Below are 27872 nucleotides of genomic sequence, written 5' to 3'. Positions count from 1 at the left end.
CACATTTACAGGTGAAATGTTCGTCCACAGCCTTTGAACTGGCGATTTGCGCAGTTTATAGCTGCACTGAAGGTATTTTTTAACAAAATTGCAAAGAATAAAGTTGCGTGCGCCTCATTAAAGATCAATAGAAAAAAGCGTTGAGGAGCGGAACATAGGAGTGGTAATATGGCGGCCGGTTTGCTTAAAAAATAAACGTTCACTTAACTCGAACGTCTGACGTGTCGCTGCGTGCGTCTTGACGTCAATGTGACGCTGTCTCCACGCACTATATATTACCCAAAGTCCCGCCCTTCTTTCTTCCTTTTCCGCTCTTGAAAGTTGACGTGCTGAAAGGTGCTCGGTTCTTCATCTGAAGCTAAGGCTCACAATCCGGCGACTAGCACCCTCACATTTAGGCATCCGACCTTACGACCCTAAAGTCTAACATCTACAATGGCTTGCGTGTCCGAGCTCGCCTGTATTTACTCCGCTTTGATCCTCCATGACGATGAAGTCACCGTCACCGTGAGTGTCCCACTTCACACCGCCGCTTGAATGAAGCGCTGTGCCTGGAAGTACCAGTAAAGAAAAAAAAAAAAACACATTGATGTGGACTCGACCAGCAACATATGATGAAGTCGCTTTAGTCCGGCGTTAATATCTTTGGTGATCAAAACAGTTGCTTTTGACGGATATAATCATGGCGGCGTGTTTGTTGCTAACATCAAACTAGCTAACGTGTGTTGTGGCTAATGATTCCAATGTACAGTCTTCTGGCTGTGAATACGATAACAAAATTCATAATTAAATTGACAGTTCTATCCTATTATCTTACTACGTGTGTGACAGTGGTGATTTTATTAGGTCCTGATATAAACACGTGGTTCTTCCACAGTTATCAGGCTGCATATGTGATCAGAATGTGTACAATGTTGTAATTAACCCTGTTATAACAATCACGTTATAACAGTGCAACAGAGAGTGCATGTAGAATGATGGAGTTGCCAAAATATTGACCTTACCAATAATTCGTTACATTTGAGAAGCTGGTCAGTTCAGTAACCAGCTATTTTGTTTCAGCTCAGTTAGTGGAGTAATTTTTCTCAGTAACTTTCTAAACTCGGTCAGGAGTGAAACTGCTGAAAATGTCAGTTGTTAAGAGACTTGCTTATGTTGGTAGTCACGTTCTCATCTCTGGGTCCTCCATTTATGGGATCCAGAGTTTACGGAGCCAAGAGGAAACTCCGCGTTTGATGATGTCCATGAGTTACAGACTTCAGGCAGTTACTTTCATCCACCTGTTAATAATCCTTACATTAAGGGTGTGTCACACTGTGACAGTGAGAGCAAATGGATTAGTTGCGTATTTAAATATTTTGTTAGGTGCCAGTATTGTGTAATCCTTTGGTCTCCAGTGGATTTGGGGCTCTGATGGACAGATGATGTCACATTTCCACTGTCAACACAAAGAACTGCATTCAGCAAAATTATTTTCCCAGTTTCAAGACATATGGGCACTGGGCGGAGCTATAGTTGAACACAATTTGCAGAGATCTGATTGCACGTGGCGAGAATCTGGCTTGTTTGGGGTCGTGACGTCATACTTCCTCACTATGTACATGCACTGACAGCTTTGCCAGTACTCACTACAGCTGCACCAGTGAGGAGATCAAACAATTCTGTTTCACCTCCTCACCAAGAGACTCCGCCGAGTGCAGTCTCACAACCAGATTTTTAAAAAAAGGGCACAACCATGCTTTTTCTTGAGTGACCTTGGCTACAATACCAGCGCTGCGTGTTGCTGCATTGAGAACTGTCCTGTCTTTACCCGTGTAGAATTCACACTCCACGCTGGAGCTTTGGCCAATCAGAAGCCCAGTCTGAAGCATTGGACAGCCATAGGATATAAATGCACGAGTATCGTAAAAGTAAATAAGTACAGAGGGGAAGAAACTGTAAACAAATGTGCAGGCAGTGAAAAAGCTCTCCACCTGATGTCTGCTCAACGGTTTGAGCATCTACAAAAAATTTTGACAGGCTTGGTGGACATGAGCTGATGTGGAATTCATTTTGTAGATGGGAAAAGGATGTTTGTAGGACAAAAATGAACACAAACAGATCCCCAAAATACGTATCAGCTCCTCATACGTTTCCTTGATCCATCATGGTGTGACACGGGCTTTAACAAGTGCCAGTTGTCCAGTTAGTTTTGGCTTTTGAAATTCGAGGTACTGTTAAATTTATTAACTTTCTTAATTGTTAATGAAGACAAAAAAAAGGTTAAGCCCTTTGATTTAAAGCGGAAGCTCTCCTTTTCAATCACATCTTGGTTGCATCTTTTCAACTACAGAAGCAGGATGATAAGAATGGTCAGTGTCCAAATATTCCTTACTATTAGTGAGCGTGTTTACACCACCTCGGATGATCCACATTATACGAACATGGCTTTTTATCTTTAAGACAGCTGTTTAAGGAAGGAGGATTATCGAGGTATGTTTCTGTAACACTGTGTGTATGTGCGCAGGAGGACAAGCTGAATGCTCTGATCAAGGCTGCTGGAGTCACCGTGGAGCCTTTCTGGCCAAGTCTGTTTGCCAAGGTGAGAAACGTGTTTACACACTGTGCAGAAATATTTCATGTGATTTGGAGGAGGGAGAAAACAGGGGGATTTGTCTCGCCATCGTTACTGCTTACTTCAACCGTCAGTGCTGAGGATTTTAAGGCACTGATTGGAATGTCCCAAAAAAAAACCTGCTATTCTGTGACACAAACTGTGTTTCCATATCACATATTTACATATCAGTTAAGCAATATTTTCAGGATGTCGGAAAAAAACAATTATGAGATGACAGCGTTTCCATGACTGAATGACAGTTTGGTTTTGTCATCTCGCGATAACTGACATGCTAGTGACTCCCTTTCTGCAAATGTCATTTTAAAGGTCATGGCAATGGAGCAGTGCATCCAGCTAAATATTGACATTTTGTTGTTTTCCTTTTTAATTCAATATTGCTATAACGTTTTCTATTCCAGGTTGGTCATGTGACCTGTAATAGTGGCAAAAGCTTTTCCATTGTAGTTTTGCAGAATAAAGCTTTTTAGATTCACCTGTGAAAATCTTCTTGCAATGTTTGAGGATATTTTTTTTTTTTTTTTTTCAGAATGCAATTTTTTTCCATTAGGTGTATTTTCAATTTGCTGTTTCAAATTGTGCAGTTTGGTGGGTGCTGGAAACCCGTCTACAGAGCAAAAAACACATCTAACTCTAACTATTATTATCTATCGTCCACCTGGTCGTTACTGTGAGTTTCTCTGTGAATTTTCAGACCTTTTGTCTGACTTAGTGCTTAGCTCAGATAAGATAATTATAGTGGGCGATTTTAACATCCACACAGATGCTGAGAATGACAGCCTCAACACTGCATTTAATCTATTATTAGACTCTATTGGCTTTGCTCAAAATGTAAATGAGTCCACCCACCACTTTAATCATATCTTAGATCTTGTTCTGACTTATGATGTGGAAATAGAAGACTTAACAGTATTCCCTGAAAACTCCCTTCTGTCTGATCATTTCTTAATAACATTTACATTTACTCTGATGGACTACCCAGCAGTGGGGAATAAGTTTCATTACACTAGAAGTCTTTCAGAAAGCGCTGTAACTAGGTTTAAGGATATGATTCCTTCTTTATCAATCAATCAATCAATTTTTTTATATAGCACCAAATCACAACAAACAGTTGCCCCAAGGCGCTCCACATTGTAAGGCAAGGCCACACAACAATTATGTAAAACCCCAACGGTCAAAACGACCCCCTGTGAGCAAGCACTTGGCTACAGTGGGAAGGAAAAACTCCCTTTTAACAGGAAGAAACCTCCAGCAGAACCAGGCTCAGGGAGGGGCAGTCTTCTGCTGGGACTGGTTGGGGCTGAGGGAGAGAACCAGGAAAAAGACATGCTGTGGAGGGGAGCAGAGATCAATAACTAATGATTAAATGCAGAGTGGTGCATACAGAGCAAAAAGAGGTGAATAAAAAGAAACAGTGCATCATGGGAACCCCCCAGCAGTCTAAGTCTATAGCAGCATAACTAAGGGATGGTTCAGGGTCACCTGATCCAACCCTAACTATAAGCTTTAGCAAAAAGGAAAGTTTTAAGCCTAATCTTAAAAGTAGAGAGGGTGTCTGTCTCCCTGATCTGAATTGGGAGCTGGTTCCACAGGAGAGGAGCCTGAAAGCTGAAGGCTCTGCCTCCCATTCTACTCTTACAAACCCTAGGAACTACAAGTAAGCCTGCAGTCTGAGAGCGAAGCGCTCTATTGGGGTGATATGGTACTACGAGGTCCCTAAGATAAGATGGGACCTGATTATTCAAAACCTTATAAGAAGAAAAATTTTAAATTCTATTCTAGAATTAACAGGAAGCCAATGAAGAGAGGCCAATATGGGTGAGATATGCTCTCTCCTTCTAGTCCCCGTCAGTACTCTAGCTGCAGCATTTTGAATTAACTGAAGGCTTTTTAGGGAACTTTTAGGACAACCTGATAATAATGAATTACAATAGTCCAGCCTAGAGGAAATAAATGCATGAATTAGTTTTTCAGCATCACTCTGAGACAAGACCTTTCTGATTTTAGAGATATTGCGTAAATGCAAAAAAGCAGTCCTACATATTTGTTTAATATGCGCTTTGAATGACATATCCTGATCAAAAATCAAAAATGACTCCAAGATTTCTCACAGTATTACTAGAGGTCAGGGTAATGCCATCCAGAGTAAGGATCTGGTTAGACACCATGTTTCTAAGATTTGTGGGGCCAAGTACAATAACTTCAGTTTTATCTGAGTTTAAAAGCAGTGCCATATAACAACACAGTGCAGAGTAGCTACCTAAACTCTGTAAGTGAGATAGAGTATCTCGTTAATAGTTTTACATCCTCATTGAAGACAACCTTGGATGCTGTAGCTCCTCTGAAAAAGAGAGCTTTAAATCAGAAGTGCCTGACTCCGTGGTATAACTCACAAACTCGTAGCTTAAAGCAGATAACCCGTAAGTTGGAGAGGAAATGGCGTCTCACTAATTTAGAAGATCTTCACTTAGCCTGGAAAAAGAGTCTGTTGCTCTATAAAAAAGCCCTCCGTAAAGCTAGGACATCTTTCTACTCATCACTAATTGAAGAAAATAAGAACAACCCCAGGTTTCTTTTCAGCACTGTAGCCAGGCTGACAAAGAGTCAGAGCTCTATTGAGCTGAGTATTCCATTAACTTTAACTAGTAATGACTTCATGACTTTCTTTGCTAACAAAATTTTAACTATTAGAGAAAAAATTACTCATAACCATCCCAAAGACGTATCGTTATCTTTGGCTGCTTTCAGTGATGCCGGTATTTGGTTAGACTCTTTCTCTCCGATTGTTCTGTCTGAGTTATTTTCATTAGTTACTTCATCCAAACCATCAACATGTTTATTAGACCCCATTCCTACCAGGCTGCTCAAGGAAGCCCTACCATTAATTAATGCTTCGATCTTAAATATGATCAATCTATCTTTATTAGTTGGCTATGTACCACAGGCTTTTAAGGTGGCAGTAATTAAACCATTACTTAAAAAGCATCACTTGACCCAGCTATCTTAGCTAATTATAGGCCAATCTCCAACCTTCCTTTTCTCTCAAGAATTCTTGAAAGGGTAGTTGTAAAACAGCTAACTGATCATCTGCAGAGGAATGGTCTATTTGAAGAGTTTCAGTCAGGTTTTAGAATTCATCATAGTACAGAAACAGCATTAGTGAAGGTTACAAATGATCTTCTCATGGCCTCGGACAGTGGACTCATCTCTGTGCTTGTTCTGTTAGACCTCAGTGCTGCTTTTGATACTGTTGATCATAAAATTTTATTACAGAGATTAGAGCATGCCATAGGTATTAAAGGCACTGCGCTGCGGTGGTTTGAATCATATTTGTCTAATAGATTACAATTTGTTCATGTAAATGGGGAATCTTCTTCAAAGACTAAAGTTAATTATGGAGTTCCACAAGGTTCTGTGCTAGGACCAATTTTATTCACTTTATACATGCTTCCCTTAGGCAGTATTATTAGACGGTATTGCTTAAATTTTCATTGTTACGCAGATGATACCCAGCTTTATCTATCCATGAAGCCAGAGGACACACACCAATTAGCTAAACTGCAGGATTGTCTTACAGACATAAAGACATGGATGACCTCTAATTTCCTGCTTTTAAACTCAGATAAAACTGAAGTTATTGTACTTGGCCCCACAAATCTTAGAAACATGGTGTCTAACCAGATCCTTACTCTGGATGGCATTACCCTGACCTCTAGTAATACTGTGAGAAATCTTGGAGTCATTTTTGATCAGGATATGTCATTCAAAGCGCATATTAAACAAATATGTAGGACTGCTTTTTTGCATTTACGCAATATCTCTAAAATCAGAAAGGTCTTGTCTCAGAGTGATGCTGAAAAACTAATTCATGCATTTATTTCCTCTAGGCTGGACTATTGTAATTCATTATTATCAGGTTGTCCTAAAAGTTCCCTAAAAAGCCTTCAGTTAATTCAAAATGCTGCAGCTAGAGTACTAACGGGGACTAGAAGGAGAGAGCATATCTCACCCATATTGGCCTCTCTTCATTGGCTTCCTGTTAATTCTAGAATAGAATTTAAAATTCTTCTTCTTACTTATAAGGTTTTGAATAATCAGGTCCCATCTTATCTTAGGGACCTCGTAGTACCATATCACCCCAATAGAGCACTTCGCTCTCAGACTGCAGGCTTACTTGTAGTTCCTAGGGTTTGTAAGAGTAGAATGGGAGGCAGAGCCTTCAGCTTTCAGGCTCCTCTCCTGTGGAACCAGCTCCCAATTCAGATCAGGGAGACAGACACCCTCTCTACTTTTAAGATTAGGCTTAAAACTTTCCTTTTTGCTAAAGCTTATAGTTAGGGTTGGATCAGGTGACCCTGAACCATCCCTTAGTTATGCTGCTATAGACTTAGACTGCTGGGGGGTTCCCATGATGCACTGTTTCTTTTTATTCACCTCTTTTTGCTCTGTATGCACCACTCTGCATTTAATCATTAGTTATTGATCTCTGCTCCCCTCCACAGCATGTCTTTTTCCTGGTTCTCTCCCTCAGCCCCAACCAGTCCCAGCAGAGGACTGCCCCTCCCTGAGCCTGGTTCTGCTGGCGGTTTCTTCCTGTTAGGGGGGGGGGTTTTCCTCCCACTGTCGCCAAGTGCTTGCTCATAGGGGGTCGTTTTGACCGTTGGGGTTTTTCTGTGATTATTGTATGGCTTTTGCCTTGCAATATGAAGCGCCTTGGGGCGACTGTTTGTTGTGATTTGGTGCTATATAAATTAAATTGATTTGATTTGATTTAACTTTGTACTGTTGGCGTTTCTTTAACTGTCCTTCCTTTGTGATTGTCAGTCTTTAGCCGATTTAGCAGTTAAAAGATTTATGTATACTACTTTAAAATGTGACTGTTAACAATCACCTCTGACCTTTTCAGGCTCTGTCCAGCATTGACATTGGCAGCCTGATCTGCAGCGTTGGAGCTGGAGGCGGAGCTCCAGCCGGAGCTCCTGCAGGAGGAGGCGCTCCTGTTGCTGGAGAGGCCCCAGGTAAAGATTTGGTTTGACTTTTGTGGCTTTTAAGACTTGGATACTTAAGCCATTGATCCAAAAGTATTAAAGTATTTTGATGGTCTCAGGAGTAAAAGCCAACATGTTAATCAAAGCCGTCATTGACTCATCTCATTTGTCCATGCAGCCAAAGAAGAGGAGAAGAAAGAAGAAAAGAAGGAGGAGTCTGAGGAGTCTGACGACGATATGGGCTTTGGTCTGTTTGACTAAGACTCCTGATTTTATAACAAAACACAATAAAAGTGTAAAAATAGCATAATTTGTCCTTTCTTTCCTTGTTCTGATGCAATTGAACACAGTCACTCAACTGGAATGTGAATGAACATAAAATGTTCTGCATTCTGTTAATCTGATGAAAGGCAGCAGTTGGTGCACTTATCTCAAGAAGGTCCGCCGGTGTAGTCTGGTCCGTAGGGTTCTGCTATAGTGTCCCTGAGAGACAAACCCAAAAAGGAAAACAAAAAAACTGTTTTGCATGTGCTTTGTTGCATTGTTTTCTATATGTGTGCAGTGTAGTTGGTCAATGAAATATGAAATTCAGGACTTTAAGAATTTTTACACTAAGCAAAAGTCATAAGTACAGTGGCTGGGAAGTGCAAATCAAAATTACAAAATGCTAAACAAATGTACAAATGGAAGAACATGAGTCCTGAAACAAATTTACAAATGGCAGAACACCTTAACAAGTAGTCCCCCCCCCCCCCCAAAAAAAAAAAATTACAAATGGCAGAACACTTTCACAAGTCTCAAAAAAATTAGAAATGGCAGAACACTTTCACAAGTTCTGAAACAAATTTATAAATGACAGAACACTTAAGTCCTGAAGGAAAATTTACAAATGACAGAACACTGACAAATCCTGAAACAAATTTACAAATGACACTTTAACAAGTCACAAAATTTAGAAATGGCAGAATGCTTTCACAAGTTCTGAAACAAATTTACAAATGACAGAACACTTAAGTCCTGAAAGAAAATTGACAAGTGGCAGATTCTGAGGGAAAGGGAAAGTACCAAATGCTGAATGTGACGGAAGGGGAATGTCTGTCATTTGGTGCATTCCCCTTCCGTCATATTCAGCATTTGGTACTTTCCCTTTCAATTCTGCCATTTCTAAAAGTTGTTGCACTTCCCAGCCACTCTACATAAGCAATTTTGTCCCCAAAGTAGTCAACAATCTGGTGTAGTAACAGTTTGGCTTTAAATGAAGCTGCCCATTTGCCAATGTGCTTGCTCAAGGGATGAGTAAGTCCAGAAGTCTTCCCAGCCCAGTTCCTGCAGATCACCTGCTGTGTGTTTTCTAATTCCATACTACCCAGTGCTGAGTCAGGGGTGTTGAGCTAATCAAGCTTGGAAAAAATAAGACATTGCTAATCTATGGAGAACATGCAGGAGCAGGGTTGGTGACCCATGGTCTAAAAAAAAAAAAAATAGGTTCTCCATCTGAAGGAGAATCTCAAAGCGCTACTGCCAACATTGGACTACACAGGAACATGGGATCTTTGATTTTCTCAGTTTGACAGAGATTTCAACCAAGGATGATCGGGTAATGAAAAGGATACAAAATCTGATTTACTTTGATTTGCGTGCCTGATAAAGATGATGCTATTATGGCATTTCATGTGATGCATTCAAATTGTTAAAAACAACGAGACCAACTCTTCATATCGATTGTACCGTGAAGATCTGCCATCGACTACTCAGCCTGGACAGGAAGCGCCGCCCATAAGTTTGAAGCGTCTTGTTGACTTTTCGGTTTTACGAGTCAAAAATTAGGAATAGGCACAATTAAACTAATATAAACGTAATTACATTAAACGTTTTTTAAAAAAAGACAACACTTATGGTAATCAGAAAAAAACAGTTTTTGAAGTTTCGCTTAAAGAACATCTGTAGTACTATCTTTTGCCACTAGGAGGCACCGTGGTAACGTCGCTATCTGAGTAGTTCAGTGGTCGCTGTAGAGACCCAGATTTTTCTGTGGTGAAAATGAAGAAGCTTTGTAACTCGTCCGTCACAAATTTAGCAAGCAAGACGATTGATTGGGAAATAAAGTGATAACGTTCTCTATGTCTGTTTATATTAAAAGCATTAACAGAGGGTACTGATATCAGAGGTTTCCGTAGTGTAGTGGTTATCACGTTCGCCTCACACGCGAAAGGTCCCCGGTTCGAAACCGGGCGGAAACAACTTTTCAAAGTTCTTCTTTTAAGTCCCAAATCTTTTTGTTTTTTTTCATGCTAATAAAATGTATTTAACACCTGGCGCAAACCTTGCTTTCTGAAATGATAAAAATGCAATATAAAGCAGAAAACGTATTTGGTGTCATGTGACATGAAATAATATTTAATAAAGTCTTAGTTTCGAAATCTTAAAAAAACATTTAGTTGTACAACGGTACTTTCTGGATTTGAGTTAATTTAATCAGTTTAATTGTATGAATGAATAAAAATCTGGCATTGGAAATATTTTGCTACAGTTCTTAAGTATTTATCATAATGTATATGAACAGGTCTAATTAATCTCTGTGTTATCCAGGATGACCACAATGAGAATTTTAAAATCTGTTCTGAACCCACTGTCAAAACAAACCCCATGTGCAGCCTGCTCCTATAAACTGTGCTGCTGTCATTTGATATGAACGCACATTCCTGAACCATCCAGCAGGTGGCAGTGCTTAGCAGATGGTGGACAAAGTTGCTTTTTTTGATTGAAAGTTGACCACCACTGCCTGTTCAAAGAATCAACAAGGAACCTATAATTCATGCAATTTTTCAATATTGCTTAATTCTTCTTCTTCTTCTGTCTTTCGGCCGTTCCCGTTAGGGGTCGCCACAGCAGATCAGTCGTTTCCATCTCACCCTGTCCTCTGTATCTTCCTCTGTCACACCAACCACCTGCTTGTCCTCCTTCAACACATCCATAAACCTCCTCTTTGGTCTCCCTCTTCTCCTCCTGCCTGGTGGCTCCATCCTCAGCATCCTTCTCCCTATATACCCTGGGTCCCTCCTCCGCACATGTCCAAACCTTCTCAATCGCGCCTCTCTGACTTTGTCTCCAAACCGTCCCACCTGAGCTGTCCCTCTGATATGTTCATTCCTAATCTTGTCCATTCTTGTTACTCCCAAAGAGAATCTCAACATCTTCAGCTCTGCCACCTCCAGCTCTGCCTCCTGTCTTTTTGTTAGTGCCACCGTCTCTAAGCCGTGCAACATAGCTGGTCTCACTACTGTCTTGTAAACTTTCCCCTTCACTCTTGCTGATATTCTTCAGTCACAAATCACTCCTGCCACCTTTCTCCACCCACTCCACCCTGCCTGCACTCTCTTCTTCATCTCTCTACCACACTCTCCATTACTTTGAACAGTTGACCCCAAATATTTAAACTCATCTACTTTCACCACTTCTACTCCTTATAACTGCACTATTCCACTGGGCTCCCTCCCATTCACACACATGTACTCAGTCTTGCTTCTACTGACTTTCATTCCCCTTCTCTCCAAAGCATATCTCCACCTCTCCAGACTCAACTTGCTCTCTACTCTCACTACAGATCACAATGTCATCTGCAAACATCATAGTCCATGGGGACTCCTGTCTGATCTCATCCGTCAACCTGTCCATAACCACTGCAAACAAGAAAGGACTCAGAGCTGATCCTTGGTGTAATCCCACCTCCACCTTGAATGAGTCTATCATTCCGACTGCGCATCTCACCGCTGTCACACTATTCTTGTACATGTCCTGCACTACCCTAACATACTTCTCTGCCACTCCAGACTTCCTCATACAATACCACAGCTCTTCTCTTGGCACCCTATCATAAGCTTTTTCTAAGTCCACAAACACACAATGTAACTCTTTTCTGGCCTTCTCTGTACTTCTCCAACAGTATTCTCAGAGCAAACATTGCATCTGTAGTGCTCTTTCTCGGCATGAAACCATATTGCTGCTCACAGATCTTCACCTGTTTTCTAAGCCTAGCTTCTACTACTCTTTCCCATAACTTCATGCTGTGGCTGATCAGCTTTATGCCTCTGTAGTTACTGCAGCTCTGCATATCACCCTTGTTCTTGAAAATAGGAACCAGCACACTTTGTCTCCACTCCTCAGGCATCCTCTCACTACTGCCATCTCTCCTAGACATTTCCATGCCTCCACTGGAATGTCATCTGGACCAACTGTCTTTCCACTCTTCATCCTCTTCATAGCAGCCCTCACTTCTTCCTTACTAATCTCTTGTACTTCCTGATTTACTCTCACCACATCATCCAGCCTTTTCTCTCGCTCATTTTCTTTATTCATCAGCTCTTCAAAATATTCCCTCCACCTTCTCAGCACACACTCCTCACTTGTCGGCACATTACCATGTGCATCTTTTACCACCCTAACCTGCTGCACAACCTTTCCAGCTCTGTCCCTTTGTCTGGCCAATTGGTACAAGTCCTTTTCTCCTTCCTTACTATTCAATTTCTTGTACAACTCGCAATATTGCTTTTCCTTCGCTGTTGCCACTTCTCTTTTCACCTTACACCGCATCTCCTTGTACTCCCCGTCTACTTTCTTCATCTCTACGACTATCCCAAAACTTTTTCACCAACCTCTTTCTCCTTATGCTTTCCTGGACCTCTTCATTCCACCACCAAGTCTCCTTGTCTTCCTTCCACTGGCCAGATGTCATACCCAGTACTGTCCTAGCTGTCTCCCTCACATCTGCAGTACTTTTTCAGTTGTCCAAAACTGCTTCCCCTCCAACCAGTGCTTCTCTCACCTGCTTGCTAAATTTCACACAGTCTTCCTCCTTCAGCTTCCACCATCTGATCCTTTGTTGAGCTTTCACTCTCTTCTTCTTCACCTCTAAATTCATCCTACAAATAACCATCCTATGCTGTCTAACGACACTCTCTCCTGCCACCACCTTACAGTCTCCGATTTCTTTTAGCTTACATCTCCTATAAAGAATGTAGTCCACCTGTGTGCACCTTCCTCCACTCTTGTTACGCTGTGCTCCTCCCTTTTCTTAAAGTATGTATTCACCACAGCCATTTCCATCCTTTTTGCAAAATCAACTACCATCTGTCCTTCCCCATTCCTATCCTTGATGACATATCTACCCATTACTTCTTCATCACCTCTTTTCCCTTCACCAACGTGGCCATTGAAGTCTGCTCCTATCACCACTCTTTCATGCTTGGGCACACTCTCCACCACCTCATCTAACACACTCCAGAAATCTTCTTTCTCCTTCATCTCACAACCTACCTGTGGGGCATATGCATTGATGATATTCATCATCACCCCTTCAATTTCCAACTTCACACTCATCACCCTGTCAGACACTCGCTTAACCTCCAACACACTTTTAACATACTCTTCCTTTAAAATGACCCCAACACCATTTCTCTTCCTGTCCTCACCATGGTACAACTTGTACCCACCGCCGATGCTCCTGCTCTTACTTCCCTTCCACTTGGTCTCTTGCACACACAATATGTCTACCTTTCTCCTCTCCATCATATCAGCCAGCTCTCTCCCTTTACCAGTCATACTACCAACATTCAAAGTCCCCACTCTCATTTCCACCCTTCTAGTTTTCTTCTTCTCCCACTGTTTGTGGAAACGTTCTCCTCTTCTTCATTGTCTTCGCCCAGCAGTAGCCCAATTTCCACCGGCACCCTGTTGTGCAATAGCACCGGTGGCGGACGTTGTTAACCCGGGCCGCGACCGATCCGGTATGGAAATTCAATTCTTAGTCTACATAGTTGGGTTGGCTTGTTTTACGCCGGATGCCCTTCCTGACGCAACCCTTCTCATTTATCCGGGCTTGGTACCGGCACTCAGAATATACTGGCTGCACACCCCATGTGGCTGAGTTTCCATATTGCTTAATTATTGTTTATAAATCAAAACACTGTTCATGTTTCAACCCCAGAGGATCTATGTGATGGAGAAACAAGACAAACAAAGGAGGAGTTAAGTGGATAAATGCTCACAAAAGTATATATCAATGTGTTTTTATTTGCATTGTTTTGGAACTGTACATGTGTCTCCTTCCTAAAAAACCGCTCAGCAGAATGAAAAAAATCATCATAGAAGGAGGAGACAAATAAAGAGCTGAAGGGAGGGATGACAGGAGAAAAATAGTAAAGGTAGGACAGAGAGGCCACAAACGAATAAATAACTCCAAAGAATGGAGGAAAAATGGTTTTAGAAAAATGAGCCTGCGGTCCATTTTAACCGTTTTAAAAAAGTTTTTGCTTCCGTAATTTTGATTTTACAATTAAAAAGTATGATGTAATACAAGCATCAGTCTTCCTAGATATAAATGATGCTGTAATTAGAAATCATTAAATAATGCTGATTTACTGTCAGTGTTTTCAGAATGAGATGTTATCCTAATACAAACAACAAAACTTAAAAAATAGAGTTAAAACCAACCAACCTTTTGTTGACAAACTGTACAAAGAAAAATTGAAAACAGCTGATGCAACAGTGCATTTGGCTAAAGTATACAAAGCAAATAAGAATAAAGTAACCATCAATATTCATGACATTTAAAAAAACAGAAAGAAATGTTATTAGATTATTGATTTAAACATTTTGAAAATGTTTCTTTTAATCCAATCAGCTACAGTTGCCGAATGGGGCCACAACACTTCAAAAATTAATACACCGCCAGCAAAAGCAGAAAATAGCTGCATCAATTCAACAACAGATGGCTGCATAAAAAAACAAAAAAAACAAAACAAAAAAAAAAAACAAGAGCAATCAGAGATTTCTGACATCCGCCAATCCGGATCCCATTCACCTCCAAAATGCAGTGGAGTCTTTCACGCCCTAATCTGTGGTGCAGATTTGGTGAGAATCTGTGAAGTCGTTTTGAAGTAATCCTTCAAAGCCTTTATAAAGGGAAATCTTGATCCAGAATCTGGATCTGGATCCAGATCACCTCCAAAATTCCGCAGTCTTCCATGCCATAATATCTGTGTGTGTTGCAAATTTAATCAGAATCCATGAAGTTGTTTTGATGTGATCCTTCAAACCTTATATAAAGGGAAATTTTGATCCAGATCCTGATCACCTCCAAAATTTAATGGTGTCTTTCATGGCCCAATATGTGTCTGTGGTGAAAATTTGGTAAGAATCCGTGAAGTAGTTTTGACGTAATCTTTCAAAGCCTACATAAAGTTAAACTTGATTCAGAATCCAGATCCAGATCACTCAAAATTTAATGGAGTCTTCCATGGCCCAATATGTATCTGTGTTGAAAATTTAGTCAAAATCCATGTGGTAGTTTTGACTGTTAAAAGTAATCCTTCAAATTGTTTATAAAGTGAAACTTGATTCAGAATCCAGATCCGGATCACCTCCAAAATTCAGTGGAGTCTTCCATGCCTTAATATCTATCTGTGGTGCAAATTTGAAGAGAATCCATGAAGTAGTTTTGACGTTGGACCCAAACAGAGACGCTTTGCAAAGCTCCATAATACAGCTGACGCACTCACAACACAAACAGCGTTTGTTTTTTCCCAGAGAACTGCTTCTGCACAGCTAAATTTATTTGCTTTATTCATGATTTTACGCTTAAGCTAGCTATATTTTCACATTTTATTATTTTATTTGTATAGCACTGAGTAGAAGTCAAGTTCTCGTCTCAGAAACTTGATTGTTCTCAACACTTGAATTGTGTTGTGAAACTTTGCAGAGCGTGTTTGCGTGTTGCCTGAATTTCAAACAGACATCAAAATGTTACGTGCAGTACGTTATGTTTATAATCTCGATGTTTGCAAGGGTTCTTCCATTTGCAGGGGTTGCAGGGATGCAGGGGTTTTATTTATTTATAAATGTTTTCTGCATTTGCTCCTGCTTTTTTAAATTGGAAGTGTTCTGACCCCTACTGGCCACCGTACAATCAGCATAGGACAAACACACAATATAATTAACAACTCTTCCATGACAGCTACACTTTATTATATAACAAATTGTGCTTCAGCAACATTAAAAATATAGCTTCTTTGTATATTTCATGTTATTAACTTAAAAAGTGTCTTGTATTTTTCTGTTAAAGTGTTCTACAAAATTTGACTTCCATAGTATTTTTTTTAATGCTTGAGAGTTTGTTGTTATTTTAAAAACATCTTTTGAGGATGATTTATGAGCAGATATACAGTAAATTACTAACTGCTGCTTATACAAAAGGAAGACTGAATAAAAAGACTGTAAACAGGCTGAAAATAGAGATAGTAATAATTAAGTGTACAATTTTGTCATACTGTACGAGGTCTGTCCAAAAAGTATCAGACCTTTTTATTTTTTCAAAAACCTTATGGATTTGAATCACGTGTGCTTGCATGAGCCAACCTTGAACCTTCGTGTGCATGCGTGAGTTTTTTCACGCCTGTCGGTTGTGTCATTCGCCTGTGAGCAGGCTTTGAGTGAGCACTGGTCCTCCCCCCTCGCTGGATTTTCATTTCGAGGAAAATGTCTGAACAATTGGAGCAGCGCTGAATCAAATTTTTCCAGAAACTGTGAGAGACAGCCAGGTGGAAACCATTCAGAAGATTCAAACGGCTTTCGGTGGCTTTTCAGTCGAGTGAGTATCCGAGGAATTGTGTAAGAGCTGGACATGTCACAACATGTCCAGAGACTTCCAACTTCCGCACGTCTTTCATTACAAAATCTCCTGTAACAGTGGAATGTGCCAAAAAAGTGCTGATGTCCACCTCTTCTGCAATTGCTCTGGTAGTCAGACGACGTCCCGGATCAACACAGCGTTCACTTTGGAAATGATCTGGTCGTTTCAGCCTGTCGATGGCCGCTCGTAGCGCGGCGCGCCCTCAGCCATTGTGCGCCGTCTTTAAACCGGTTGTAACACTCCTTAATCTGTGTGATGCCCATAGGATCGTCACCGAAAGCCATCTGAATCTTCCGAATGGTTTCCACCTGTCTCTCACAGTTTCTGCAAAAATTTGATGCAGCAAAGCTCCAAATCGTGTTCCACCTCACAATGAAAATCCAACGAGAGGGGAGGACCAGTGCTCACACAAAGCCTGCTCACAGGCGAATGATGCAACCGACGGGCGTGAAAAAAATCACGCATGCGCATGAAGGTTCAAGGTTGGCTCATGCAAGCAAACATGATTCAAATCCATATGGTTTTTGAAAAAAATAAAAAGGTCTGATACTTTTTGGACAGACCTCGTATATAACTTATGATTCCATACTGCTGGACTGGCTGAGACGGAGACAGGTGATTGGCTGTGACAACCCCAAACAAACAGGATCGGCTGAAAGAAGGAAAGAAAACAATAACTGATATAACGGTATTTATAAACGTCATCTTCATCGTCGACATTCTTCATCGTCGTTATTCTTCAGTTCCAGTTCTTCCGTCTCTTCCTGCATATGAAACGTTAGTTCTGTTTATTGTTAAAAGCCACGAGCACCTCAGAGAAACAAAAAGATGAGCATCACAAAGTGCATATTTAGATTCACTTTCTTCAGTTGTTAAAAACAGTTGCAGGTGTTTTTTTTAAACTGATCTCCGTGGATTCTGGGTGAAAAATGTTTCTCTGGATATAAAAACCAGTAAATAAACAGAAATAGAAGATGACAAAATGTTGCAGTGAGAAAAATGGTGAATGTTTGAAGCTGATTGTTTAAGTCAGTCACATCCGCTGTTCATTCGTTCATCACAGACATCCATCATCTCCTCTGATTGGCCAGGATCCTTCACACGTCTTCTGTAGAAAAGCCAACTGTCCGCCATTTCTCCGTCCATTTGTCAAACTGGCTTTGGCAGAGACTCCCGGCCCCGCCCCCTTGTCCTGATTACATTCTGGGCTAATGCGGGCGTGAATGGGGTATCATCTTCAGCCGCGATTGGTCAATCACATCCAACAGGTTCTTGGCGTCGACGGCGAGTGCATGAGCTGCCATCAGCATCTGTTTCTTGTAGTCCTGCTGTAAGCTGAACACAACACATCGATAATCAGCATTTTGTGTAAATGTTTTGCGATCAATCATGTAAAAGGCGTGTTTGTTTCTACCTCGTCATGACGTACTGCTGCGCCAGTTTCATTTTCCCTATTAACTCTGCCAGGTCTGAATTCAACAACTTCTGCGCCATCTCAATCTGCAATAACACAGACAAAAATATATATATATATATTTGATAAACGACGAACATGTCGTGTTCTAAAATAACACCTGAGCAACAACTGATGGCAAGACGAGCTCTCGCCAATTATTAGTTCTCTACTTTTGGCATCCTGAAATCTTACTGTCTATAAAAGTCATTATAAACAGCAACATACATTTTAAACAGTCAACAAAATGAGATTATTGTGAGTATTATTCTAAATTACACTTTTATTCTCAGATGTCGTGTCGTTTTTCAAAATTCTGTACTTTAGCCAGCATAGGTGATGTGTAGAACAAGGCCACAGTCTCTGACATCTTCCCAACTGGTGTTCCTCAGGGATGTGTTCTGGTTCCTACATGTTTTCATGGACTGACCCACTCTCTGTCGTGGACTTTGCATTTTTTATTATTTCCACTCACAAGTCTTTGATTTTGGTCAGCTATCGCAGAGGAAAGGGTCACTGCTCAAAGTTTGTCCTTCTACAGCTCAAGAAACAAAAGTGAGACTCTCACTAACCTCATTCTAGTTTCTATTTTGTCTCTGAGAATTATTTTACATGTTGGTGAGACCTTTTTTCAAACTTAAAAGGAATTTTTTGTTTTCAAAAAATTGGACAAAACCGAGATAAGAGAAATAAGCCATCGTCTCATTTTGGTTTCACACAGACCTCAGTCCAGGAGAAATAAAAGAAACATTTTTGAGATCTCATCTGTGATTTTCTTTTCGTATGAGCGCGCATGTGTGTGTGTGTGCGTGCGCACGTGTGGGTTTATACAATTTAACCTACTTATTAATTGTCCAACTAATTATATTTTAGTAGATGTTTAAATTTGTGTATTTCTGACGTGTGTGTTTACCTCTCTGTGTGTGCTGGCTGGTAGCACAGGAATCGTCTCGTCCACCGTCGCCAGCAACGTCCTCAGGGCTAGACCCACATCCTGCCACACACATCTTACCATCATACCAGAACTTACACAAACCTAAGCCCCATTCTGACCTTCACTAATATATATCCCAGATGTTCAGGAATTTGATCTGGCACATGGTTTCATGACATAACGTAGCCATAATACGCCCGATATGTACAACAATGTTAAACGTCTGTGATGGGGAAAAAAGCAATTTATGAAGATCTTAAAAATCCCGCCATGGTTAATACAAGATAATGGCATTAGTGCACCCTGGCAGACTCTTCTCAGGCAGAGGTGGGCATGAAGAGCAAAGGCGGTGCAAGTTTTCCTTGCTACTGAACACCTTCCCCTTGTCACTAATCCGAAAGCTGATTTTTCATGGGCAGGATTTTAAGGCAGTCAGGGACTGGAAGGTGTCCTGTTTGGTGACCTCAGAATTGCATCTCTCCTTTTTGCAGATGATTTGGTTCTGTTGGCTTTATTAGGCAGTGACCTCCGATGCCCACTGGGCACAGAGTGTGAAGTAACAAGAAGGGAAGGATCAGCACCTCTAAATCAGAGAATGCCCAGACATCCCCTACAACATCTTTCATGGCCTGGTCAATGATTTGCAAGCGTGGGATGAGCTGTTTAGCCTGTTGGCCCTACAACCCAGAACTGGATAATCAACAGAAAATGAATGATCCCCTCTGCAGGTGATTTCACAGATGATCTGGACTGTAAATTGAGGGAAGGAACTCATCAGTAAATCCAGCTGCTGAGTATATCAGTCGCAAGGAAAACCTACACTGTTTTCATTGTTCATGGCAAACTGTTGCCCACCTCTGCTCTAAGGCTTTCCAAAGTATGGGGCGAGGTGTCAAACTGTGACCTCCAGGGACACATATTCATGAATGGGATAGTGGAGCTTTACACTTTTTTATAGAGATTTCCAGGTTGTTGTTGTTGTGGTGGTTGTGGTGTTTGTTTTTTGTGGAAACAAACTTACCTTGACCATGGGGACGTATTCCTCAGGGGATGCAGGCTGAATCCTGTTGGACATCTCAATGACGGCTTTAACCAATCCCGTCACATTCTCATATACCTTGTCATTGGAACGATCCAAATTGGCGGTAGGGGGCGGGCTGATCTCCTGGGGTTGTAACTGGACCGTTAAAAGGAGCCAATGAGAAGAAGACAACACATTTATTTATTTTGCGTCTGTTCGGTTTGGTACCAGTTAAAACAATAACAGTCGTTATACAAAGATCCTACACTGGGTGGCAGCATTTCACCAAAACTGGAGGCTGAGAGAGGAACGCTACACACAGAACATCCAAAACACACAAGGAGTGTAAATGTGTTAACATGCACTTCTATGTACATATTACATGGTTGTGATGCTTATAGCAAGACAGCAAAACTCTACTAGTCCAGAAAGACAGCGTTAGTTGTTTAACAATCTACTTAAACCTGCTTTAAGTCATTCTGTTAAGTGTTTCATATATAAACAAGTCAAGTCTGGGAGTATGCGCTGGTGATGCACTTCACTGCATCCATGACACAACGGAACTTCCTTGGGTCCTGGATGGCAACCACCAGGCAGACAACCAATCCACTGTCACATCTCTAAAATAATCTGCCGCAGCCAGGTGAAACACTTTCTACATATAACAACTTGAAAAGTGAAACGCATACCAGGGCTGGAGCAGGACGGTGTCTTAGTAGTTTGCACTGTTGCCTCACAGCAGGTTTCAATCTGACCTGGTCCTTTTTGTGTGGAGTTGAGATGTTTGTCCTGTGTTTGCAAGGGTTCCATTTGGGCATGCAGGTTAGGTGAAATGGAAACTAGAAATTGGCCTTAGGAGTGAGTGTGAATGAGTTTGTTAGCTCTGTGACAGACTGCAGCCTGTCCAGGGTGTACATCACTTCTCGGACAATGACTGCTGTGTTGATGGATGAAAACAATCTAAGCGTGGCTGAAGTGATGTGCAGTTCACTGCTTCATGGAGAAAAAGTTCCAGATTCTCTTACATAGTCAGTTAAAAAAAAAGAATCAACAAAGCCAAATCAACAAGGAGAAATTTTACACTGGAAATAAAAATTATAACTCACAAATATTAAGCCAGTACCATATTGTTGCAAATATAAGACGGTGTCCCCCCGCTGAAGTACCTTAATTCCTGCATTCTGGGTCTAGACATTTGCTTTAATACAGCCATCATAGTAGGTGATGCTGTATTTAGTGTGCTTCCCAAGACTGAAGTTACCTACTCCTCTGTCTTTCAGTCGACACAGTTGGACAGAGCGTACATGTTGATGATATTGATTGCAGCACCATGCCAGAGCAGGACAAAAATGCTATATAGACACAGGGCCAGCACACCGGAGGACAACTTATGATGCAGACTTTAAGATAATGGCGATAAATGTAGCAAAGCCATCAAACAACTCTCAAGCAGCCAAACAATACAGTGCACCAGACTGTAATGTTTGAAGATGATGAGCCCAAAAACACATCTTTAAATGTTAACAGTTTGGAATGATTACAGTGGTCCTAAAATTGATCAATACCAAAACAGATAAGTGAGTGCCTCAGTAAATAGTAAGTCCCTTCAGCGACTCTCTTGTTTTCACTTGGGGTCTCCACAGCAGATTCAAGGTGGGTCTGCATACTGATTTGCGGCTCAAGTTTTACACCAGCTGTCCTTCCTGATGCAACGCCACATTACATGGAGAAATGCGGCAGGGGTGGGGTTTGAACCAGGAACCTTTTGCTTTGCAACCAAGTGAATGTCTCAGTATATGGTTGAAAAAAAGGGTACCCATAAAATATGCTTTTACTAACACTATTTTTCAAGAAAAGCATTTCTTCATTTAAAAAATAAATTAATTAATAGAGGTGATCCTCAGATAGTCCTTTTCCAAAATATGTCGTGGCGGGGGTGGTGAGGTCATCTTATAATCAGAAGAATGTGGTGGGTTTCTCTTCTTGCACCAAACCCCAGACAACAATCCTGCTAAAATGCTTCTAACAGTGTACTGTGACTGAGATTTCAGGTTTATTTTTCTTCACTGGGGATACGTTTCTTCACCTTTGTACACTAAATAAAGTTATTAAGTGATATCACTGGCTATAAACTCTTAGCTTGTTAGCATTATGCGTATATGGGTGTTGGTGGCATGTTGGCAAAGTCTTCTTCAAAGGTTTTTTTTTCTGTATCTGTGTCTAGTGAAGAGAAATAACTCAAGAAATTCAGTTTACTAATGCTACAAAAAACAAGGCACAAAGATCAGCTTACCCTCCATGGCTATGTGGTTCAGCAGTTTGACAGGGAAGAAATGAGAGGATGATGGGACAGATGGAAAGAATGATGTGTACAATAACAGGAGAGAAACAGGGTGAGGGGTGGACAGGTGTTAAAAATCAAACATTGAGGACAGATGACAGCAGAGGGAGAGAAAAGAGAAGGGAGGAAAAGCCTTAGGCAAAAGCCAAGACATGTCACAGCATGCAGCTCGCCAAACCTCCAAACCAACACACAGGAGAGAAAATTAATACAAGAAAGCAAAGTGAGAGGATTCTCATTCTGAAAATATCCTGATTGGTACATCTGATCACATTAAATACATCTGATTCAAAGGTGCATTTATGTCACAGGGTCAAGGAGCTCATAATAATACTGTGCATATTTCCACTAGCGGGACAGCTAATTAATCTGTGGTTCATATTTACCGTGTTAAATGACTTCACAATCATAAATATAACGCAATGCTAAAATACCCTCAGCTGTCTGAGCATTATGTTCTTTATAATTTGCAGTTATTTAATTCATTATTAAGATCCAATTGCTCCATAGGACTTTAGCTTTGAGTTAGCGAAAGTTAACGTGCAAGCTAACCTCTGTAAAATGTCTTGTGAATAACTCCAGATGTGTTATCGGGTTACAAAAACATTGTTTTCAGTTTCAGAAGTGTTTATTTCTCATTAGCTTTTACATAATATATCAGAAATGAAGCTGTTAACAAGTAGCTACACCAGGAAGTGATGTCATCATGCTAAACTGGGCAAAATGTCTTGTAAATAAGTTCAGAGGTGTTATTAGGTTCCAAAAACAGTGTTTATTTCTCACTAGCATTTACAAAATATATGAGAAACATGTATATAAATACACAAAACGAAGCAGATTTGAAGAGACCCACATCAATGGATCAGATTGAAACAGAATGAGCACATTCTCACGAGCGCCACTAGCTTAGCTTATGACAAGCTAAAAGTAGACGCTCTCGTTAAGGCCAAACAACTTTCCAGTTTCTGGGGATTCTGTGTTAGTACGCACCTGCAGCCAATGTGCTTGATGAATTCCTGCGCAAAAAGTAGTTCCCAGATAATTGTGATATATTCTTGTGAGATAATGAGTATACCTCATCTAAATCAATTCTAAAATTTACCAGTAATAAAATTATAAAGAGAACTGAAGTTTTAAGAGTGGCCATAATCAATATTTAAGAAACTTAAAAGTTTATGAGCATTGTAAACATTGACACAATGGAGTTTGATGCGGAAGAGTTCAGAATGATACGATTGGAATGTTTTGATTACAATTTACTGTTGTCGATGAAAGACTTGGGTGTTAAATTCATGTTAAAGTCAGAACAAGAAGCTGCACTGAAAGACATCTATCTGGGAAGAGACACATTCTGTGTGCTGTCGCTCCTACGAGAGCATCACGCTGAGCAGTTTCGCAAAAGTAGTCCAGCGAGCTCAATCTGTGGGCGAGCTATCCCACAATGCTAAAATAGCAGAGATGTCGGTCCAATGAGAGCAGCACTCTGAGCAGGGTGCAGAATGTGACTTTTTAGCTAGCCCGACAACTGGCCCTGAATTGGGCCAGATACTGGCCTCTCTCTCCTAGCTTGCGATTGGTTGGCGGCTGAGATGCCGACGTGAGTCTCACTTTTGTGTTGCACGAGCGCTGCTCTCCTATTGGTTGTTCAGGAATGGGAAATCTCGCCCAATTCAGGACTGGTTGTCGGGCTACTTTTTAGCCTCTTAAAATACATCAAGGTTAGCCATCTTTGAACTTGATCAATGTCTGTGTCCTAAGAATTTTCTCTGTGAATTTCAAGAGTCTGGCAGTAATAGGACTGGACTTTTTCTGAGCACAGACATACAGACAACGGACGAAAAGCCTTTACAATACACGATGGCCATATTTGATGCCCTCGGGTAAAAACGGCTCAATCCAGTCTGAATCTGGAACAACCCGTAGGAAGACAGGTGGTACAGCACTCAGGGTTTAGTCCCTCCAGTGGAAAAGTGCTTTTCGTTAGGTGTGTTTTTGCATGTTTGTAACGTACTTTGACTCCCTCGTTGTAGCTGTCCACAGGACAGAGACTTGCCAGGTTGCCGAGGTGACCAGGTGCTCCTGGACGAGGTGGCTTTTTAGGGGGTGCCACATGCTCTAAATGAACAGGGTAAAATGTATAACACTGTAATAACATGCGTATTTGTACAGCACGGTGCAATGTCAGTAGACGAGCCGTCTCACCTGGTTTTCCTACAGGCTGATAAATATGTTGGCTGCCACCCTGTGCAGAGAGGAAATACAACAATAAAGTATTAAAGAGTAAAGGTCATTATACACTTGATCATGACATCATTAATATTTTTTGCGTACACGATTCTAAGTTGGAGAATATCCCATCGATTTGAATTAATTTCCAACTTTTTTGCCTGTAACTACACATCTGCACCAATTCAAGGTTAAGTTGCAAGAAATGTGACTTTTACAATGTTTCAAATACAAACAATACTGGTACATACGGTGAGTAATATGTACCATGTAGTATTATCACTGCATTGGCCCACATATTAATGAGGTTTCTGAGTAATGAGCATTAATGAGTTCTCTGCTCTTTTTATTTTTGTTTTTACAGGAAGAAACCTAAAGCAGACCAGACTCACTGGGGTGGTTATCTATGGATATTCTACCAGGAGAAAAAACACAAGGTGCAGAACATGCAATAACAACAAAGGTGCACTTAGAAAGAGAGTATATCTGTGCTCTCATCCCCTCTTCTGCAGGAATGCAGCTGGAATCTTACATTTTCATTCTTTTATTGAAGAATTCTCCATCAGCAGGTTTGAGGAAGCATTGTCTTTGTTGTTGTTGTATTTGTTGCTGCTATTTTTTTCTTCAATTGTTGCATGTTATTTACTTAGATTTAATTGGCCTTGCCAAAATTTGATTCCAAACATGTATGATTTTTGTTTTGTTGTTGGCTTATGGTTTTAAAAGGGGAAGAAACTGAACCACATTTGGCTTCTTCACTGGACAAATCTGCTGAAGCTCTTCAGACATATGTTTTACCATAAATTCTCAAATATTGAACAAAAAAATTTTAATTATCATTGATGACGCTACATGTTAATTTCTGACACAAAACTGAAAATATAAAAACCTATTAAGATGCCAAAATAAAACAGGCAGACAGACATATTGTTGCTAATCGCATGGTCCTGATGGCCACTGGGGGTCCCTGCTACTTGTTTCAAAATGTGGACATGAACTTTAAACCTTCTTCCACTGTACACTGTGCAGCACTTCTGGGTTTAAAGTTCCCATGAGCCCTCTGTGGTCATGTGGATGGCATGTAGGCAGTACCCTCCTGGCTCAATGACAGAAATACTTTTATTTCTTCTTGCATTCTAACCCTGTCCCTGCCCCCGCTCCTCACCACCACTACCTCCCTCTTGGTTTTTATCATTCTTTCTCCCCTTGAATGCTCCAGCAGTAATCTCTCACTTTTCTCCTATGTCTTTTTTTCACTCCCTTGTTTCCTTTCTTCTTGAATGTCGGTAGGCAATTGTCCAGCCCTTTTCCACCTTAACATTCCTCCGTCTGTGTGGGTTAAGGTGTGGCATTGTCCCAGATGTCTTGTTTTTTGTTCATGTAAATATGAACAGAATGCACATGCAGAGGATGATTTTAATCTGTGTACAAAGTGTCTGCTGCTGACAGACCGGTGCTTGTAGTGCGCCGTCCTCTTTGTCGATGCTTCCACGACTGTTTCTGGACTCGGCCTTCTACAAAAAGACGGAGACAGAAAGGGTGGCAAAAATCTAAATATACATTCCTTTCAAAATCACATGCGATTCATTCTAGTAAATTCCCAAGAAAACGCAAAATATGAAAAACATACTGTGACTTCTGGTTTGATATCCATTCATTCAGACAAAAATATAAACAAACTGCTTCTGCCAGCAACTAAACACATTTATCCCATAAAATCATTTCAGCGTCAATTTTCCATTGACATCACCTAAAACGACATCAGAAGCAGAAATATTGTGTTCCCGCACAGACGGCATCATAACTTCAGCATGTCTTCAAGCTACAGAGAAAATTCACCTTCCAAACCTCCCCAATCTATCCCTCTTTTTCTGTTTCATTACCGTTTTTGTAAAGCACGCCTTGAAGAGATGCATCCTGGGAGAGTAGAGCCCAAAGAAGACAGGAGGAGGAAAGAAGAGAGCAGGGGCCATCGATAGAAAAGCAAAGACGAGGACAGAAAGGGAGATCCAAGAAATCCAGAGAGAAAAATGACAAAAGAGATAGAAACTGGGAATCTGGAAGGACGTGTGCAGACGCGGAAATAAAGCGAGTGAGGAAGACAGAAAAGATGAGTCAGAAAAATGGAAGGAGAGGTTAAGACATAAATACAAAGTTTTTCCAGAGGAAGAAAAAAGTTCCAAGGAGCCACAAAGCCAGAGTCCAGCCGAGAAAAGATCCAACCGCCTTATTCTCCTCTCCGTCTGAGTCTGCGCCTCCCTCCCACTCTTTCCATTTCTGAATCTCTCTCTCTCCGTCCTCTCTGACTCCTCACTGGCTCCACCCTCTCCACTGCATTTGCCAATCCCACTTCCTTCCTTCCTTCCCTCCTTCTCTTTCTGTTCATCCTCAAACATCCATATCGTTCTGTAAATGTTCCTTCTCTCATTTGCTTTGTCTCCCCCTTTTCATTTATTCCCTTATTCCTTCTCCCTGTTTGTTTACAATATCTTCCACAACTTATTTCGGACAGTACTCTAGGCAAACAACCGTGCAAAACTGTAATTAATATTAATGTTTGAAATAGATGGTTTCAGACTTCCGTGATTTGTGTTGCAGGAGTTCATATTCTCCTGCTTACTCTGGGACGTGTGTACACTGTTTGTATGACACGGGCTGTTCAGTATAGCAGTGCACCTGCCTTTGCACAGCGGATGCAGCAAACAGCAGCTTCTTTCCATTAAAAGTGACAGGCACAAAAAAGTTTGTTTTCCAAGAAGAATCTTTCTTTAAAGGGGAACTATGCAACATTTTTACCTTTGTTTTACAGTAATCGTAATGGTTAAATTTGTTCCCCTAAATGATTTGTTTTGGGGAGAATGTGGACTCCCCCCCCCCCCCCCCCCCCCCCCGCCAAAAAAAGAAACTGACCAGAATTGCATAGTTCCTCTTTAAAACCTTAATCTCATAAAAACATCATCATAATGACTGACCCTGAAGAAACGAGAATATAGGATCCTAATGAACGCAATTAAATTTGACAAAATTTAATTGGTGCAAATATTCCTTGTGTAGTTGATATGGATTAATCTAATTCAACTGAGTGTAATTAGTTGAAGCACTTTATTAGGCTGGTCCAGTAATTCTCTTTGTCGGTTTATATAAGCTTGCTGAAAAGCTACAGCTTTGTTACTTACAATGAAATAAAGTTTGAACCACTTTGCATTATTCAGCTGGTCAGTTCCCAGTGAAACAGTTTATGAGTCGCTGTGTAACAGTTACATTACATTAAAATCTAAGCTTAGGAGACACAATGTTTAAGTTATGCAGCGCAACATGAGAACTAGAGGAATGAGGTTGCACATAAACTGCTTGGAACGTAGTTAATTTAAAAAATCAATGTTATAAAAATAATCAATGTTTATGAGTTCAATGGTACGAATATTTCATGAGGTGAAAGCTGGAACAAACCATTTAACGAAGCACAAACCATTCAACAAGGCAAACAGCACAGTGGATTTGTTTTGCTTTGTGTGTGTGTGTGTGTGTGTGTGTTATGTGTGTCTTACAAGCAGCGTCAGTTAGCTCAATCAAATTATGTTTCAGGTGAGTCGTTGTCCCCCGCGCACG

At 40.8% G+C, this 27872-nt stretch overlaps 2 protein-coding genes and 1 non-coding gene across 16 annotated transcripts in view; 2 read left to right on the top strand and 1 right to left on the bottom strand.

Moving 5' to 3' along the window:
- The first annotated feature begins 278 nt into the window (after nucleotides 1–278).
- rplp1 (ribosomal protein, large, P1) lies at nucleotides 279–7909 on the top strand. The gene is made up of 4 exons (XM_034161277.1): nucleotides 279–507; nucleotides 2507–2581; nucleotides 7521–7632; nucleotides 7781–7909. Exons 1-4 carry the CDS (start codon nucleotides 436–438, stop codon nucleotides 7861–7863), a joined length of 342 nt encoding a protein of 113 aa, XP_034017168.1. The 5' UTR covers nucleotides 279–435; the 3' UTR covers nucleotides 7864–7909.
- A 1860-nt stretch (nucleotides 7910–9769) lies between these two features.
- On the top strand, nucleotides 9770–9842 carry trnav-cac. Its single transcript has one exon. It is a non-coding gene; the product is annotated as a tRNA-Val (tRNA).
- Nucleotides 9843–17059: 7217 nt separating this feature from the next.
- The window catches only part of LOC117502231 (focal adhesion kinase 1-like), a 107840-nt gene continuing 97027 nt past the window's right edge, over nucleotides 17060–27872 (bottom strand). For 9 of the 14 annotated variants that reach the window (XM_034161272.1, XM_034161273.1, XM_034161266.1 and 6 more), the window contains 8 exons: nucleotides 25715–25777; nucleotides 24240–24279; nucleotides 24049–24152; nucleotides 21990–21998; nucleotides 19697–19852; nucleotides 18655–18735; nucleotides 17703–17788; nucleotides 17060–17623 (listed from right to left, as the gene is read on the bottom strand). In XM_034161272.1, coding sequence (XP_034017163.1) covers nucleotides 17497–17623; nucleotides 17703–17788; nucleotides 18655–18735; nucleotides 19697–19852; nucleotides 21990–21998; nucleotides 24049–24152; nucleotides 24240–24279; nucleotides 25715–25777 — 666 coding nt within the window. In that variant the 3' untranslated portion in view covers nucleotides 17060–17496. The remainder of the gene's footprint in view (nucleotides 17624–17702; nucleotides 17789–18654; nucleotides 18736–19696; nucleotides 19853–21989; nucleotides 21999–24048; nucleotides 24153–24239; nucleotides 24280–25714; nucleotides 25778–27872) is intronic. The other 5 variants (XM_034161264.1, XM_034161276.1, XM_034161268.1 and 2 more) reach the window with 1 other exon arrangement.

The sequence above is a fragment of the Thalassophryne amazonica genome, chromosome 20 (genome assembly GCF_902500255.1).
Source record: "Thalassophryne amazonica chromosome 20, fThaAma1.1, whole genome shotgun sequence".
NCBI classification, from domain to species: domain Eukaryota; kingdom Metazoa; phylum Chordata; class Actinopteri; order Batrachoidiformes; family Batrachoididae; genus Thalassophryne; species Thalassophryne amazonica.
The sequence above is the reverse complement of the archived record's forward strand: the minus strand, read 5'-3'. Positions and strand labels throughout refer to the sequence as shown.

Excerpts from the sequence above, each read along its gene's own strand:
- rplp1 (XM_034161277.1), top strand. The coding sequence starts at position 436 with ATGGCTTGCGTGTCCGAGCTCGCCTGTATTTACTCCGCTTTGATCCTC. Across the intron at positions 508-2,506 it reads ACGATGAAGTCACCGTCACC|GAGGACAAGCTGAATGCTCT; the intron begins GTGAGTGTCCCA and ends GTATGTGCGCAG. Across the intron at positions 7,633-7,780 it reads TGTTGCTGGAGAGGCCCCAG|CCAAAGAAGAGGAGAAGAAA; the intron begins GTAAAGATTTGG and ends TTGTCCATGCAG.